This window comes from Setaria italica, chromosome VIII, assembly GCF_000263155.2.
Source record: "Setaria italica strain Yugu1 chromosome VIII, Setaria_italica_v2.0, whole genome shotgun sequence".
Lineage (NCBI taxonomy): Eukaryota > Viridiplantae > Streptophyta > Magnoliopsida > Poales > Poaceae > Setaria > Setaria italica.
Window position 1 is genome coordinate 12,064,540 of NC_028457.1, and position 17,645 is coordinate 12,082,184.

The window sequence follows — 17,645 nt, forward strand, 5'->3', positions numbered from 1 at the left end:
GCGGGGCCGGCGGAGGAAGTGTGGCCAGGTGGAGGCGGCGGGGCTGAGCGGAGGAGGCGGGGCCGGCAGAGGAGGTGTGGCTGGGCGGAGGCGGCGGGGTCGGGTGGAGGGCGGCAGGGGTGTGGCGGAGAGGAGAGAGAGGGAGTGCGGGGAGGGGAGCAACAGGGGACCACTTTTAGCAAGTTTAGCACCCTTTAGCACCTCTTGGAGGGGCTAAAGAAAATGGGGAGGCTAAACTTTAGCACCCCTGTTTGGTAATCCAAGTGCTAAAATGGGGCTAAAAGTGCAAACGGGCCCTAGTGTTTGGCTTGGTTAGCACCATGCATGGGACCCAACGTATTAAAGAGGAGCCGCTCTCTTTGGTTTGTGTCAAGGTGAATGACAAGTGGGGGGTTCTGTGCGCAGTTTTTTGCTTAGCAAGGGTGCCTACTTTTGCACCCGGTGCTTTTTTAGCTTCACTTAGGGGGTGTTTGGATACCCCGTGCTAAAGTTTAAGCACATGTCATATCGGATGTTTGGATACTAATTAGGAATATTAAACATAGACTAATTACAAAACTAATTGCACAGATGGAGTCTAATTCGCGAGACGAATCTATTAAGTCTAATTAGTTCATAATTTGACAATATGGTGCTACAGTAACCATTTGCCAATGATAGATTAATTAGGCTTAATAGATTCGTCTCGCGAATTAGCATAGGAGTTCTGCAATTGATTTTATAATTAGCTCATGTTTAATCCTTCTAATTAGCATCCGAATGTCCGATGTGACACTGCTAAAGAGAGAGCTCCAGTGTATAGCACCACATTCATTTCTTTCTCTCTGATCTTCTTGGCACCCTTAAAAACAGCACACTGGAGGTGCCTTTACAGGCTATTAAAAGAAATAGAATTTCTGTTCTACGTACCACGGAAAAGGTTCGTATGCCTCATATGTCATTGTTTTTGTTTTTTGACCCTTCTGGCACTGCCTCGCCCATGTTAAACGCAAGTGACTAAGCAACAATCTGAGTGTTTTTTTTTCAAACGGGCATGTGACCACTGGTCATCAGGATCTCAGTAGCACCCGACCTAATAGGTTGCAGGTTCGTTCCCCAGTGGGACGAAATTTTGTGGATTTTTCAGGATTTATTCCTAGGTTGCTATGGGTACACACGTGTGCGTGTTTAGTAATCCCCCATATTGAGGACAGTAGTCTCTCCAATCTCTTCTCTAACACGTGTATGGACATGCACACGTGTGTGCGTGTGGTGTGAGTTCTATGTAATATGTATGTACCCTCTCAAAAAAAATGTTTTGAAATTTTGTTTCAATGATTTTTTGAACCACTGGAATCATGCCATGTACACTACAAGAATACTAACTTTTCTAACAGTTTTCTTTATAAATGTCTGACAGTTTCAGGTACCAGGAAAAGTTCTATTTTCACCCATCAACTATCGCAAAAGTCCAATTTCCAACTCACAACTACAAAACCAATAACTAGGGCCATCTAACTATCAAAATCTGGTAAATTTAGCCTTTTGGATGGTTTCCTGGTTTTGAAGGTCATTTTGCGTTTTTTCTAGAAATTTTAAAAGTTTAGATTTAATCAAAAAATCATAATTAATTCATTTCAAGTCCAAAAAGTTTGAATTAGGTACTAAAATTTTTCTAAATATGTAGGCTATTTGTTGAGTACTTTATTTGGAGTTGTTTACATCTATTTGTTAAGTTTTATTACTCGTGATAAAATACAAGAAATATGAAGCCAAATAGAACACCAGTGGACAGGTTGCATTTTTAGTATTGCACCAATTTGATATTTTTTAATTTTAAATGAATTAGTTATAAATTTTTTAATTAAACTTATTTTTTAAAAATTCTAGAAAATGCAAAACCACTTGAACCTACCCAAAGGGTGAAATTTGCCAATTTTTAACAGTTGGATGGTCCTTCCTATCCAGTTTTGTAGTTGTAGATTGAAAAAACAAACTTCCGTGATAGTTGAAGGGTGCATAGGACTTTTACCTTTAGAAAATATCCTAGCATAACTGCGAGAAATAAGATTGTCAAGCTTAAAAAATAGGGAACTGCTAGCGCCCGGACGTCGGACGTCCGGGTCTAGCATCGGACACACCATCCACCGTCCGTTTGGGCTAAATAAATCATCGAATCAAAAATCAAAAAAATTACCGCCACAACATGGATCTCATGTTGCATGCAACATCCGTTTGAAAACACTTGTAAACGCCAGAAAAATTTGAAAAAGCAACATGCGTCTGAAAACTGATGAAACATTTGGAACATACGCTTGCAACATACGTGTATAGCCATTGCAACATATGCAACATCTAGATCTACTTTGCAACATCCATATGAAACATTTGCAACGTACTCCCGAAACACTTGAAACATATACTTGCAACATGCGCTCTCAGCGAAACCTGGTAGACACGCGCGGGCTGGCGGAGCACTGCACAGCGGGAGCCCCCGTGCGGCGCACCCTTGACCGTGGGGGGAGCGGCGGCCGGTGCGGCTCACCTCTGGCCGCTGGGGAGCAGCGGTCGGCACGGCTCGCCCGGCCGCACGGTGGAGCAGCTCCTCCGGCGGCCATACGGCAAGCGGCGGCCGGCGCGGCTCGCCCCTAGCCGCGGAGGAGCAGCGGCCGGCGCTCGAGCGGCCGCACGACGGAGCAACTCCCTCCACGGCAGAGCAGCTTCTCCAGCCAGCTCTGGAGAGAGGGAGCTAGAGAGAGCTCGTGTGGTTGAAGAAGAAAGGGCACAAGAGAGAGAGGCAGCTGTGGGGATGCGACAGGTGTGGTGGATAAGGAGACGTAGAACCGACAGGTGTGGTGGATAAGGTTGGGTGGTGGGACCCGCGTCCGATTTTTTTCCCTCCGCTCGGACGTCTTCACTGTAGCATTACCTAAAAAATATGTAAATTAAAATAGAAAAATGTCGGTCATTCGAGAAAAATAGTAAGAAGCAATAAAACAGTTGGCAACTTTTCTTTTATTTTTAAAAAACTGTCAAGAAAAGATTGTAGCGGGCCTGCATCTGGTAACCGCCACAGGTTCCCACTACAGCTCCGGATCTCGGCACAGAGGTCCTTCATGGGACACCCCATCGGGCTATTTGGTTTGAGCCACGCCACGCCCAGCCAATCATCGGCACGCCAATTATTTGGCGGTAGTTTTTGCCGCCGTAGCTCCGCCAGTGATTTGGCGAGAAAGAAGCTTGCGAATGCAACGTGAGCTTTGGCATGCCAAAAGTTGGCTTCAATCCAAACGTGCGCTCCAGAAAAGGGTCAACTCCAAAAAATTGGCAGGGCAACCGCGGGCGCCAATCCAAACGTCGTCTCGCCGTCTCCTGATGCATCCGTAGGCCGCCCAGCACCCACCGTGCAATGGCCAGCGATGCAATGCCATCGTGCTAACAAGCGCACTCCTCTTGCGGCTACCACCGTCGATGGGCAGCTCCGGCAACAGGGATAATTGAATTGTTTTGGTCTACACCATGCTGTGTGCAATGTTTTGGATTATTCGTCCCATGGTAAAATGAATACTTCTCCTGTTTTGAAACGTAGGTCCTAAGTCAAACTTTTTATCAAATTTATTAAAAAAATGCACCAACATATTAAATATCAAATTGGTGCATTTATTTGTTTGGTATTATAGATGTTAATATATGTTTTTTAAACTTGATTAAAGTTTAAATAGTTTGACAAGGATAAAATCAAAACAATTTATATTTTCAAAATGGAGAGAGAGTAAGTAAGGTTGTTTTGGTACACTGCAAATTTTCTTCCATATGTTTCATGAAATAAATTAATTATTGTGTGCTAAGAGCAACTTCAAAAGAATTTATATCCTACCCCTAAAAGCAACTCCAAGAGGCTGCTAATCTTACCCCCCAATACTTTTTTTAAGGGAAAAAGAAGAAAAAACAAACTCCAACAGTCCATCCAAACCTTCCCTAATTTTTTAGCAACGCTAAAAAATAGCCTACCACCGCGTATATTTTAGCGTTGGTATTCCTCCCCCAATCCTGATTCCCACACGCTCGCGCGTCCCTTCCGATGGGCCCAATACGATGACGTGGCCTGTTTTAAAATATTGGGGGCTATTTATTAGCGATCTGCTGTGGATTGATATACTTTTGGGGGAAAATTTTTTTGAAAAAAATCCTAATACATATTTTTTAGGAAGAATTTTTTGAAGTACTCTCGAAGTTGCTCTAATACCTTATTTAGGGAGAAAAAAGGGAAAAAAAAAAGAACTCCAACCGTTCCTCCAAAACTTCCCCAAACTATTGGCAACATTAAAGCAGAGCCGCATATTTGCGCGATTTTCTCCTCCCCCAATCAGTCTTCCCGCACACGCCGGGGTTGGGCCGCGCTGTCCCGGCGGCATCGCCGCCGCGGCGCACCTAGCCGTGGAGGCGAATGAACGTACGTGAAGCCGCTGCCACCGATGCGCGCGATGGCGACGAGGTGGAGAAGGTGGTGATGCTTAGGGACGTGCTGGGCGGCACCGCGTCCGTCATGCCGGCGGGAAGCAACAGGGCGGCCACGTGGGTGGATGCTGAGAAGGTCGCCGCGGCCATGGGGAGCAACGCGGGGAGGGGAGGTGGCGGGATGGACGAGGTCGCCGATGCGCTAGCGGCGGCCACGCAGATCAACGAGGGGTCGACGCTATAGTCCCGTGCGATGCCAAGAGCTACCCGAAGCTGCTTGTGGACTAATAAACAGTTAACTAGTGAAATGTAAACATGAAGCAACTACGCAAGATAGTTGATGGCCATGCACGGTTTCTATCACTGGGATAGGTCGAATCTTGGTTCGGGCTGAGGCTTCCTCGAGCAGTGAGGCTTCCTCAAGCAGAACAGGTGAACAAGAAGGATGAGAGCCGCTGGAGGTCGCGAGGGGCAGGTGCATGCGTGAGGAGCAAGTGAGCAGCCCAATTAATAGGTCCAATTATGATGATATAGTCTATTTTGAAATATTGGAGCTAGTTATTAGCGATCTGCTATGGGTTAATATATTTTTGGAAAAAAAATTTAGAAGAGTTCCAATATATAGTTTTAGGGAAGAATTTTTTTGGAAACTCTTGGATCGTAGCAATTGTGAATTGGGGAAAATAATAATCAGGGGAAAAGGGGGGAAGAAAACAACGGAACCTACTAATGGGCCCTTTCGTGGCCTGCTTCTCCCCCAGGCCTTTTCTTGTGGGCTGCTCGTGGTGGGCCGTGCGAAATGACGAAATAGAGATCCACGCATCCATCATCGGCGGCCGCGCGGCTGCCAATCGCCCCCGGCCTTGTCATCTGTTCGAGCACTGCGCCGCCACCCGCCACCCTCCCCCCGTCCCAGCTCCCGCGCCAGAAATTTCTTGCGCACGCTCAAATCCTCCCTGAAATCTCAACCACCGGTGAGTCTCTTCGTTCTGATTGATTTCTCGTTTGGTTTCGTTTCCTCACATCTTTTGTACTTCTTTTCCTTCCAATGTTTGAGTAATTGAGTTTCGAGCAGCTCGCCGGACCTGAGGGAGGCGGGGCGGCGATGGAGCACGGGTCGGCGACGGACTCGACCGCGTCGACCTTCTCCATCATGGAGGAGGACCACACCCTCGCCAACTCCGCCAGATTCGTCCTCAACCAGGAGTAAGTGGAGCCAGCTGTCTTGTTCCCCCTTCGTCATTATCCAGTCTCTGAACAATCCGTATTTATCCCGCTTGTGATACGTGGAACGCTGAGTTTGTGTTGCCATATAGTCCGATAGAGGCAAAACAGCGTCCTTGGAGTTGGAAACGGTGGATGGAAGGACGGTCAGTAGATTGTCTTCAAGGCCTGTTGGTGTTTGTAGCTCGGTTGCATAGGGAAATCTAACACCCATCTCAGTAAGAGCCGGGTACAAAATTCCAGTAGCTGACCATGACTTTTATTCTTCATAGCCATAATCAGCGATTCCCTGTCTTTGGGACTTCAATATGACTTTACATTTACATTCTGGCATAAGGCACTAGAATGGTCAGTCATTACCTGATCTGTGACCTGATTTTAGCAAATTTATGGCTACATTATTTCTACTTATATTAGTATCGGAAGGGAGAACTTCTGGTGCTGCCAGATTTTGTATTTTTTTATGTTTCCAGTTTTGGTATTCACAAGCCAGATCGATCTATCTTTGTGGTTCACGGATATGAAACTTAGTTGGAAGGGAGAATAAGCTGCTGCCAGAATTTGGCATTCCCAGTTTTGGGACTCAAAAACTAGGTTGACTTGTCTTAGTGGATCATGACTGAAACTTTGCCATTACTTTGGAGTATGTAGCTCAGGCAAACAACTGTTATTACCAGATGAAAACAACAACCATTTGTTGTTAAGGGATTTTTGGTGCAGCCATTTAATCCATGATGCTCAGGGGGACAATACAAGAAGAAAAGTAGTAATAACATTGGGATGTATTTGTCATACTGCAAACTGGTATTTATGCAAAATGATGGTATTACAATTCTTTGTCAGGTTCTGATCACTAGAAATCACAAATATTAGAAAAGGTGCACATGGTTCTAATTTGTGAATTACTCTTGGTCTCTTGATATAGTTATCAACTATCATTTGTATTGTTTTGTGTTTGCACCAATTTTAGATGAGTTTTCATATTCACATTACTGTGCTTTGTTCCATAACAAGTTACACACCCTAAGGTTTAAAGATCTGGACATCTCAAGCATAGAGTAAGGTAGACGTGAAGTTTTACTTTTTTTCTTTCATGCATTGCCCGAGTCCCAAGACACCCTTAAGGCTATACTTTTTTTCATAAATATGCCAGGTCTCTTTAAGTTCCATACATACACTAAGTCCCACGGCAATGTTTAGTGCCCAATGTTCAAATTTCATTACTAAATATAGGACATGTAAACGTTCAAGTCAACTCCAAAGAAACATACATACAAAATGATGTCATCATTAAACCATTTGTTGCATTGTAATTTATTATTAGGAATTGTGATGGAAAACATTCAGTCAACCTTGCAGAAAAAATTGATATGGATACCAGAAATGTTGTATATTTTGTAATTCAAGGCTACTAGTAATGTATATCTGACATTCTTTCTGTCTTCACAGCCCAAGGGTAGCATTTTGTGGATATAGTATCCCTCATCCTGCTGACAAGAAGGTCAACATTAGAGTTCAGACAACAGGTACCATGAAGTGAAATATTATCCTGGAATTCTGGTGTTTCCTTTGGTCATTGTCGAATATACTGAAGGCTGAAGCCACTGTATTGATGTTCTCAACTTAATGCTTATTTAGTGAATTTGCAAGAATCATATTCGTTGTCCTGGCTATTTCCAACAATAATGTCTAGTACTCTAGTACCTGTACCTTGCATAGGTGGTTTTTTTACTTTTTCCTAATACATCAGTATTAGTATGGCAGCCATGATGCGCTGAATCATTTGTCATATTCGACACTAAGATGTGTTTGGAACTTGATGAATGTTTATTCCCAGAAACTACAGATCTAATATGCTGTTCGTTCCAGGTGTTGGTTATTTGCTAAAACACCTGCTAATGCAATATTGATGCTTCAGTTTACATTCTACTTAGATGACAAAGTGATGCCAACAGTTTTGTTGCTTCCCTGAAGAGGATGCTCAGACTCCTGACGCATGTTTGTTCTATTGGCAGGAGATCCAGCAAAGGATGTATTGAAAGATGCTTTGCAGGATCTGATGGTTATGTGCCAGCATGTCAGAGGGACTTTTGACAACGCAGTGGCTAGCCATAGAGCGAAGGAACCTGCAGAACAAATGGACATTGATCAGAAATAGAACAGCGATATTTTAAGGCTTTATGCCGATTTGCTTAATCTCCAAACACTGAAGCTTTATGGAGCTCATTGTCAGTTTGAGAGGTGTGTAATTGCTGTATGCATGGGCTTCCTTTTGTGTAACACTAAAACTCTTGCAATTTATTGCATAACTACTTTCACCGATATTTATCACGACTTAAATAATGTGTAGTATAAGTTTCCAGAAGGGTACTGGATACACACATTTCTGTTGCTGAGTCATATGGATGCTCCAATATCAAACTCTTCAACAAATATACTTGTGGTTTTCTCGAATGGAGTAAAAGCACCAGCTACCATGATGGGCTTTGCCATACACAACACAGTTATAGCCATTTACAGACTAAATTTTACAATCTGCCAACGAATTGAATCAAAGGAAAATTTAGGTTTGTGCAACTGACTCAATTATGCCTTTGATTATTGCCTCTGCTTTAGTTTCTAAAATTTAAAACCATACCTACAACAGCTCTTGCAGAGAGAACATACAGTTTTGTCATGAATGGTATGAGACCAAATTTTAACAACGAACAATGTTTCCTTGAGAGCAAATGGAAAAAAAAACTGAAGACGCATAGCACAAATTGAAATGGTTGTGCAATTGACAGGATTTTCATAGGAGACTCGCAACATCAAGGACAACATGAAATCTGAAAAACGCTAATACTTCATTCGTACTAGCTTATTGAGTACTGATAAATAATAACACAACATACATTTATCAGAGATGTGGCACATTTTCAAAGCAACTTATCTGATGCTGACTAGTGCTCCACATTCCACTGATAAGACAGAACTAATCCAAACACGGCTACGATGCACGAAGATTAGAACCCTAGCATGCGTAATGGTACAATGATGCACGAAAGGCATCTAATAACTAAAAATAAAACCCTAAACACCGCCGACTGGTCGAGCATCAACAATGGACGCAAGCTGAGGATGACCGCCAGGTGCATATCCCGAAAGAATAAAGATCAGATCCATAGCTATTAGCATTTTCCGGTGTTATTCACGCAATCCAAGCGCACTTCTCCTTTCTTGATGGAGATGACAGCCACACAGTGGTGGCAACTGATACAGAACCCACAAGAACGGAAGGATGAAAAGAATCAAGTACGAAGAGACCCAGAGAGAGCATCCCGGCCTGAGTTGGGGTCTTTGTGTTTCAGAGTCAAGTTGGCAAACTGGGCATCAAGGTCTCTGCTATTACTACGAACAAGGACAGGAGACTGTTGCTGTTGCTGCTGCTGCTGATATAGTGATCTGAGACGACCAATTTCCCGCTCAAACATCTCTTGTTGAACTGCGAAATTGAGAAAGAATGTTCAGACAACTGATTTTTCTTATCAGAATAAAAATTCTTAGCTGCCATTCAGTATCAACAAAGCAATGCATTGCTCGTGATGAAATGAAAATCAATGAAAGAAAGATACTTAGTTCTGATTGGATACCAGCTAATTAGTCACTTTTGCTAAATATAAGCCCTTGTATTTTTGTTTTGAAGCCAATTAAATTTCCAAGGTACATTACTGTTTGACTGAAAAGTGGATATAACAAGTCAACAACATATTGAAGGCCATATGAAATATAACCACTGACATGTTGATTATGTATTTGACTGGCCATATAATGGACGGGTAGAAAGCAATATGCATGGATAATTGGATATATGAAACGGTTACTCATTTTGGCAAGCAACAGTTACTCATTTGGTTTTTAAGTATACACCGTGAACTATGACCTTAAGCTCAGCATGCATATTGGGCTATTGAGAGGTCACAAAGAAATTGTATGTATACTTGCATACAGAATTTCAGCTGTTATTGGTTTCACCATGCTTCTCCAAATTGTATGATTCCTTGCACATCTTGGTAAAGGTTGCAAACTGGGTTAGCCAAGTTTAGCTTGGCTAGGTAGTAGGTAGTTCAGTTTTCCAGCTTTTAGTTACAGGTTCCTTGGGTCTTTGAATTAATCAAACAAGCGTGGTATGTCAACTGAATCCAATACAAGTTAAAACCAAAAATTCTCAGAATAGCTCGGTCGAAGGTTCAGCCATAGATGCATAGACATCATTCATCTAACTGAGGAAACAAGTCAATCATATGCCTCACTTTGGAGTTGGGAGTTTATTCTTTTGGTTGCTTCAATTGATAAGACATTGTTCCAAAAAATATTTGTCCTCTTTGTAGATGCTTAATATGAATTACTTTACATGTCCTCTTCAGCATCATAGGATGCAGCATGGGAATAAAACGGAAAAATAAGAAAAACAACTAGAGCCACTATCCAGTTAACTGAAGAATTATATTTGACTCAATGTCCTAAGCTTGACTCAATGTCCTAAGCTAGAATGTATATCTTGTCACATTATTAATATCTCAGGAAAACTTAATGCATACTGAAATGATTCAGGTGGAGAGCAGAATTCAAAGATAAGAGAAACAAATTACAAGGGAGAATACTTACAGCGTTTAATTAGTTGCTCCTGTGCTAGACTCTCCAATCTCTGCTTCAAAGCTTTATTTTCCAGGTCTAGGATAATATTCTGCTGGGTAAGAAACTCCATTTCAGCAGACACATCTACCCCTTCTGACTGCATCATTCAAACATTGGTTTCTTTTTGTGACATATAACACCACATTTTATAAGAGAAATGAAATCCATTCATGCAGTAAGCTCACCTGTAATGCCTGAACTCGACCCTCCAGCTCTGCAATATACTGAAGCTTGCGGACGCGGGACCTCTGAGCATATTGCCTGCAACCAATTGAAAAGTACACCTTAATGCATAAAAAACACACAATCATTGTAATCTCAACAAATAGGATTGATTGAATTGCATGATGTCCTAATTTAAATATTTAATTGTATGATTCCAGATTCCAATTGACAAGTCTAGATTAGGATATCCTTGCTTTCAGCCAGTGCAAAATAAAATTTGCCACATTCTTGCTACCATTATAACTGGCAAGTGAGGACACATATTAATCCAAGACTTCTCAAGTTGCAGTCTGGAAAACCTCAACAGCCAGTTTCTCAATTATGTTACCATGGGTCAATTCTAAACTACTGTCCATTGACCATGCATGTACAGAAACCACAGATTCACGGCACATACACATTTGCAATCTGTAGGCCTGCTCAATACCACTTTTTCACTAAGTTACAACACATATGTGGGCAGTGAAACATAAGAAATGAATATACAATTCCCACTATATTGTGCCCACAATAATTCAATGCTCTGTTGCATAGAGAATAAATTTAACAAAAAGGCCGCTGACTTCCTTAGGATGAAAATTGTATTCTCAAGTTCAAGAAAACATCAAATAACAACAGCTCCACTATTCTTAGTGTGTGCTATAAAGAAAATGTCTATTTAAGGGGTGATCCTTTTGTATTTGTGCTTAAAGTTACGGTGAAAATACTTGCTGTTTCCAGATTATCTTAGTGATATTGTGATTATTATTGTAATATCATGCAAGTGTGAAAACATAAAATTCACATTCAGCAGTTATCAAACTCACTGTTTAGCCCGCTTGTTGTCCGCCTCTGACTGTGCATGCTTCGGCAGCACACCTTCCTTCGCCCCAACCTTTTGATCATGACCAGCATCACCAGGAGTTCTCTTGTCCATGCCATGGTCATGATCCCTCAACGCGTTAGGTGGCCCATGATGCCCCCCAACCTTGTCTTTCGCCGGCATTGGCAGCCCGCCACCATGCCTGAAACCAGCCAAATGTGGCATGCCTTGCTCCCATGGCCGGCCATGTGCCCTCCCAAACGAACCTGACTTGGCATAGTACTCCTGAACACCACCCCATGGCGCAGGCTGCCCGCCTCCTCCCCCCATCCCCTCGAAACCATTAGAGTAAGCACCAGCGCTGGCAGCTCCTGTGTCAAACAGCGCGAACGAGTCGCTTGACGACCTGCGGTGCCCGGCCCGGCCGTGCTGCCGCGCCGCGGGCGTCTCGGGCTCGTTGAGCAGGTCGTCGAGCCACGACGGCGGCTGCTCCTCGATGAAGCTCTCGGACGACGTGCGCTGGTGGTGCCCGTGGCCGTGCCGGTGGTGCGCGGCGGCGGCGCCCTGCGGCCGGGCGATCGGGCCGCGGTCGGCGTACGGCGACGGCGCCGCCGCCGTCGGGAACGGGCTGCGCGGCGGCAGCAGCGCCTGCTTCTGGAGCTTCGCGTTCGCCATCATCATGAGCTCCGGCCGACCAAACTGCAAAGGAAACACAGGACACAGCTCACCTCAGACCCGACGCCAAGATTCTGAGCAAATTCGACGCCGAACCACCGCGAGCTCGCATCCAATCCAGGAAGGCGGATTGGCGCAGAAGCTCAGCAGTAAACTACCTACAGATCTCAGCAAACGCCCGTGCAAAAACAGTAAATTAGTCGGCTCAAATTCGCGTCAAAGATTCGATTTTTCCTAGCACAAGCATCAAATCGCCGAAAGAAAACGGTCAAGATCCACAGAAGAACAAGCAGGGACACAAAAGCTGCGCGAAGGAAAGCAGCACGAGAAGCAAATCGAAACAGAACCGCACGACAAACTGGAGCGGATCAAGAACAGGGCCATACCTGGCCGAAATTCAGTGGGAGAAACAACCAAAAACCCATGAAAAGCACTTACCAATTCGGCGGCTGCTCCTCCAATCACCCCTCCTCGAACTGGACCAGATACTAATCTCGAACGAAACGGATTTTTCGGCGGAGTGTTCAAGAGAAGAGAAGAGGGGAGGGGGGGAGGAAGGAAGGCAAGAGGGGAGGGGGAGAAGAATGGAGAGAAATCGTTTAGTGGTGGGGGAACGAGAAAATCAATAAATATTGCGCATCTTTATTCGGGGTGGATCGTGTTTGGGGAAATGTCGGGAGGATCCTTAATTTTCGACGAGTAGGAGCCGTTGGATTTGATGATCGGACGGTGGGCGATGCTGATACGGATATTCTGTAGTGCGGGGATGCTGGTGGTCCCCACCAGCTGCGAGATAAAGGCTATGGATACCCCGAGTGTACACAAGAGGAAACTGCCCGCCTCCACTAGCAAAATCGACCTACCAAGAAATGAATGCTGGAGCTCCTTGCATTATTCAACATGAAGGGTATATGTAGGCTCCATTTATGAAAATGATTTGTTTATTGATTGGGAAGATCTCATAGTAGTTTGAACTTTGAATCTTCTGATACAAAAAAGATTAGATTTTATCATATGTCCTAGCTTAAATAGTTAGGTCACAATCATTTATGGGTTAAGTGGGCGAATTTGGATACTAAAAATGAAATTTTCCATGCTCTTGCAAACTACAAACAAGTGCCAATATATTACTTGTAAGATTCACTAATTTGTAAAGAATTTACAAGTTCAATGTGTCATCGTAAAATTATAATTATGCGGATGCAAAGGTAAATGGCACTTTTTTGACACAATGGATGCTAGTATTTTCTAACTTCATGATATAAATCCACTTGGAAGTTGGCACAAAGGGGCTAGTGTGAAAGTCCATGAGTTTGAGATAGCAAAGCCATTTTGTTTTTATTTTTGTTTTTCTCTCTCTTTTTTACGAACTGGTAGAGCCGTTTGTTGGTACATGTAACGAAGCAGATAAAAGTGTCCTTGTTTATGCAGCCCATATTGGGTAGTGGGGCAGCAGCGTGAGTGAGCAACCAGAAAACAGCCAGTGCCAACAGCAAGACAGCTCAGGGATCCAGCTGCGACCACAACATGATTCGGTGGTGCCCTGCTCTTTTTAATTCCGTGACATGATGATAATATCCTTATTTATTATCACCCCCTGATCTTGTTTTCTCTCCTCTTGTTCCCTCTGGCCATTTATCCTAGAGATCATCGCATTGGCCTCATTGGGAGAAAGCCCAAAAAGAAGCCCATGTTGGCTGCAAAAGGGAGAACGCAGCACACTAGAAAAATTGCAACATGATTGAGCAAGGAATTTTGCAATTTGTTTATGTTTGCAATAATTTTAACACACAGACACACACTAAAGGTTTGGATGGGGAAAATAGCCAACAATGCAGGAAAAAGAGCGCGCTAGCTGCTGTCCATTTGTACCTATGTGCGCGTATGTGTTTTATCACAGCCATGTAACGTGTTTTATCTCAGCCATGTAAAATGCCTCAAGATGTGTAGAGGTTACAATGATTGAAACCTACAAGTCACGATCTTTGTGATAGTAATTTAATTTTGGTAACCTGCTAACTATAGAAAAAAGAAAAAATGTAAAGCGTACTATATTGATTTGGTATCCAATATAGTTTAGGCTGGTTTGTTCTCCTACCAATAATCCTAGTTGTGCCTCAAATACCATTAACATAGTCCGTGACTGAGGCTAATGGCCCCAACTGTTAGGGGTGGGCATTCGGTTAGACCTAACCGAACCAATCGGTTCTTCGGTCTTCCACGAAATTCGGTTACTAAAAACGTGAACCGATCGGTTCTTCAAATTTCTGAGAACCGACAACTTCGGTCTCGGTTAGTTCAGTTCAGTCCTCGGTTCCGACCGAACTAACCGATCTGAAATCAACAAACACAAGAATCAACAACAAAAATCAAAATCAATGGCCCTCCTTGTCTATCTGCAGCACCAACGTCACCTTCTTGTTGCCCACAGTGGCCCTCCTTGTCTATCTACAGCACCAATGTCACCTCCTCCTTGTTGCCCATCTAGAGCTTGTGGATCTTGTAGAGCTTGGTGGAGGTGGAGCTCCAGAGGCAGACCTCATCAGATCTGCCGTCTTCTAGAGCCAAGCCAGCGTCTAGAGTGTCACCCGCGAGGAGGAAAGGAGGTGTTGCCACTTGCCAGCCCATCGGGCGACGCTCACCTACAGACATGGGGGATTGGGGAAGAAGCGAGGGCGGCCAGTAGCTCGTGGGACGTAAGGATCGGGCAACCGCGAGGATTGAAGAGGAGGAGATGTAGGGAGGCGCGATGGGGAGGACTGAGGATCATAGTTATTAAGGACCGAACCGGCAGTTGGATCGGTAAAAGATCGAACCAGAGCCTCCACCGGTCCGGTTTGCTTAAAAGACCGTCCATACAATTGAACGGGTAAAAACCGATGAACCGGCTGGTTTTAAAAACCGGCCGGTTCCGCACAAACCTGACTGATTTTGATTTTTACGGATGCGAACCCTCCGTCGATTCAGTTCAATCTTACCGGCCTAGGCGTATAAACGGAAAGACTTTTCTTTCTTACGAGCAACACTTGGGCCTTGTTTAGTTGGTAAAATTGGGAGGTGCCAAATTACTGTTACAGCACTGTAGCACACTGTAACGTTTCGTTTGTATTTGTGAATTATTATCCAAATATTGACTAATTAGGCTCAAAAGATTCGTCTCGCAAAGTACAACAAAACTGTGCAATTAGTTTTTAATTTCGTCTATATTTAGTACTCCATGCATGTACCGCAAGTTTGATGTGATAGGGAATCTTCTTTTTGCATAGTGTCAAAGTTAGGAGTTGGGGGTGAAGTAAACAAGGGGTTGTTTGGCTTTGCATCTGGCACAAATGGCGGCAGCGGCGGCGCATCTGCTGCCTGTTCTTCTCTGGAGGCGGCCGCTCCATGCCTCCACCTCGCTAGCTCGAGCTTGTCCCGTGCTCGTCTTTGCCGGCGGCGGACCCTCGACGGTGGACTCTCATCTCCTTGCGGCTCAACGGCTTCACCCCAGTGACGTCCGCGGGGGCCGGCGGCCAGCGCTGCGCTCTACTGCTCCGTGCCTCCAGTAGTCCAGTCCTTCACTACCTCGTCCTCGTCGTCATCCTATCCGACTTCTCCCTGCTCGGCGCTCGACAAGACCACAAGGAATCTGCCCGCGATTCTCCCTGCCTGCCTGACATGGCTATCGGTTGGTAACTCAGCACCCAAGGTTCCAGATTACAATGATTCAAGTTGTGCAATGATTAGACTTCAGACTTCACGAATCTAGAGACTCAAAATTGTTCGCAACTCTATAGGCTATTGAGTAGTATACTGAATGGATAGAGCACACTTGCAGTACCACTGCGTGAGAGCTCAATAGTCAATAGGCTATTATTCAGTGAATACGTGCAATTTCCAGTAGATGGGCTAGTCCTAATAATTTAATAAATTGTTATTTGAATTTGTGGTTCGTTTGCTGAACACTTGAACTTGGAATGCAACTACTATAGTTATATATTGTGTCATTTATGAGCTATATAATATAATATGTATAGCTAATCATCAATGGTATATTGGACCGGTTCAAATTATTTGTGCCGGTTCACTTCAACGGTCCAAAGTTATTGGAGCGGTGGTTCAATCGTTTCCTAACGGTTGAACCAATGAACTATTAAACCGACACCCTTATCGGTTCGATTACCGGTCCGATCCTAATAACTATACTGAGGAGACAAGTCACGAGTATAGGTGGAGGGGAAAAAATCTGACGTACTGCTGCCTGGGGTCTCGGCCTCTCGGGAAGGTAGGGGTGTGGGTGAGTAGGATAGGAGAGCTGATGGGCCTGTTGTGGATATAATTGGGCTGGACCTGTTGGACTACTATTGTGTATACTTCGGTTTTCTGAGTTATTTCGGTTAACTGAGGGCCAGAACCGAAGTAACCGATCAAATTTCAGTTAGGCCCCGTTTGGATCATTGGAATTGAATTCCATCCTAATAATCATAATTTAGACACAAATTAATTAAGCTAATATAATTGTATGTGGAATATAGTTGTATATTATAGTTGGTGATATGGGAGAGATACTTGTATGCTGCACTTCTACTATAGAGAAGCGAGTCTAAGAGCGTGCTATAAGAATTGAATTCCATCTAATAACCATAATCTATAGAATCAATTTCCATCTCCCACCCCATGAATTTAAGATAGGCTTATATCTAAACTTTGGAAAGTTGTGGAATGCCACATTCCAACATAAATTAGCCTACTCCATTAAATAGATTCCAATTCCTTGGACCCAAACGGGACCTTAGTTGAAAGTCAGAACCGAACCTAGGACCGAATTTCTCAGTTTTGGTTCTTTCGGTTCGGTCCTCGGTTTTCGGTTCGGTTCTCGGTCCTCGGTCAATTATGCCCAGGCCTACCAACTGCTTCCGTTCCTTTGGGATGACCCAACTAATCAAGGAGGCAATCACTGTGCTGCTTCAGTGTAAAGATAATGAAAAGAAAGCTCGCAGATATGTTTTCCTAATGCAAGTGATCCTATACTTTCCTGCAGTATTGTAAAATGGCAGAATTGTAGCTGTAGCCTTGGTTTATCCACGAGAAAATATTATTTTTGACAACCAAAATTAACATATTAGAACTTCCGATATCGAAATCGGAATGTCTGATTGAATTTTGGCCCGGAAAGAGAGCTAAAGTCTGCTTGAACATCAGCATTCCGTATATTCGACCTTTCAGTGTGGGAACAGAACTTCCGGCTAAACTTTTTTTGTCCAAACAGATAATTAACCCAAGTCCGGCTAGGCATAAGAAGTTCCGGACCTTCTGATCCAATTTGAACTAGGGTTGTTGCAATTCTGCCTCCCCCTTCCCGCAGGTGGCTTGGGGGCTCCTACTGTCCTACCGCCGCCGAGTCTCCTCCCTCCTCCTCCTCCTCCCCACCTTGCCGTCGCTCGAGCCGCTGGCCGAAAGCCCAACCCCTGCGAGGAAGGCGGCGGGGGGCTTTTCGGATGAAGCTACGGATGCGCGTCGAGCGAGCAGCACCGCCCTTTTCTCCGATGAGGAGGTGTCTTCTCCGATGCTACGGCAGCCGGATTAGCTATCCCCTAGGGTGGACCTGCCATCCCTCGGCCGGGTA

At 44.2% G+C, this 17,645-nt stretch overlaps 2 protein-coding genes across 2 annotated transcripts; one reads left to right on the top strand and one right to left on the bottom strand.

Moving 5' to 3' along the window:
* Positions 1 to 5,279: 5,279 nt before the first annotated feature.
* On the top strand, positions 5,280 to 8,044 carry LOC101754829 (DNA-directed RNA polymerases I and III subunit RPAC2). The gene is made up of 4 exons (XM_004979037.3): positions 5,280 to 5,411; positions 5,513 to 5,643; positions 7,111 to 7,187; positions 7,677 to 8,044. The coding sequence occupies exons 2-4, from the start codon at positions 5,543 to 5,545 to the stop codon at positions 7,817 to 7,819; spliced, it is 321 nt and encodes a 106-aa protein (XP_004979094.1). The 5' UTR covers positions 5,280 to 5,411; positions 5,513 to 5,542; the 3' UTR covers positions 7,820 to 8,044.
* Positions 8,045 to 8,456: 412 nt separating this feature from the next.
* LOC101755230 (uncharacterized protein At4g06598) lies at positions 8,457 to 12,650 on the bottom strand. Its single transcript, XM_004979038.2, has 5 exons — positions 12,479 to 12,650; positions 11,370 to 12,064; positions 10,524 to 10,599; positions 10,309 to 10,435; positions 8,457 to 9,145 (listed from the first exon to the last, which is right to left on the bottom strand). Exons 2-5 carry the CDS (start codon positions 12,044 to 12,046, stop codon positions 8,952 to 8,954), a joined length of 1,074 nt encoding a protein of 357 aa, XP_004979095.1. The 5' UTR covers positions 12,047 to 12,064; positions 12,479 to 12,650; the 3' UTR covers positions 8,457 to 8,951.
* Between the last annotated feature and the right edge of the window lie 4,995 nt (positions 12,651 to 17,645).

Excerpts from the sequence above, each read along its gene's own strand:
- LOC101754829 (XM_004979037.3), top strand. The coding sequence starts at position 5,543 with ATGGAGCACGGGTCGGCGACGGACTCGACCGCGTCGACCTTCTCCATC. Across the intron at positions 5,644-7,110 it reads AGATTCGTCCTCAACCAGGA|CCCAAGGGTAGCATTTTGTG; the intron begins GTAAGTGGAGCC and ends CTGTCTTCACAG. Across the intron at positions 7,188-7,676 it reads CATTAGAGTTCAGACAACAG|GAGATCCAGCAAAGGATGTA; the intron begins GTACCATGAAGT and ends TTCTATTGGCAG.
- LOC101755230 (XM_004979038.2), bottom strand. The coding sequence starts at position 12,046 with ATGATGATGGCGAACGCGAAGCTCCAGAAGCAGGCGCTGCTGCCGCCG. Across the intron at positions 10,600-11,369 it reads GACAACAAGCGGGCTAAACA|GCAATATGCTCAGAGGTCCC; the intron begins GTGAGTTTGATA and ends AATTGGTTGCAG. Across the intron at positions 9,146-10,308 it reads GGAGCAACTAATTAAACGCT|TTCAACAAGAGATGTTTGAG; the intron begins GTAAGTATTCTC and ends TCAATTTCGCAG.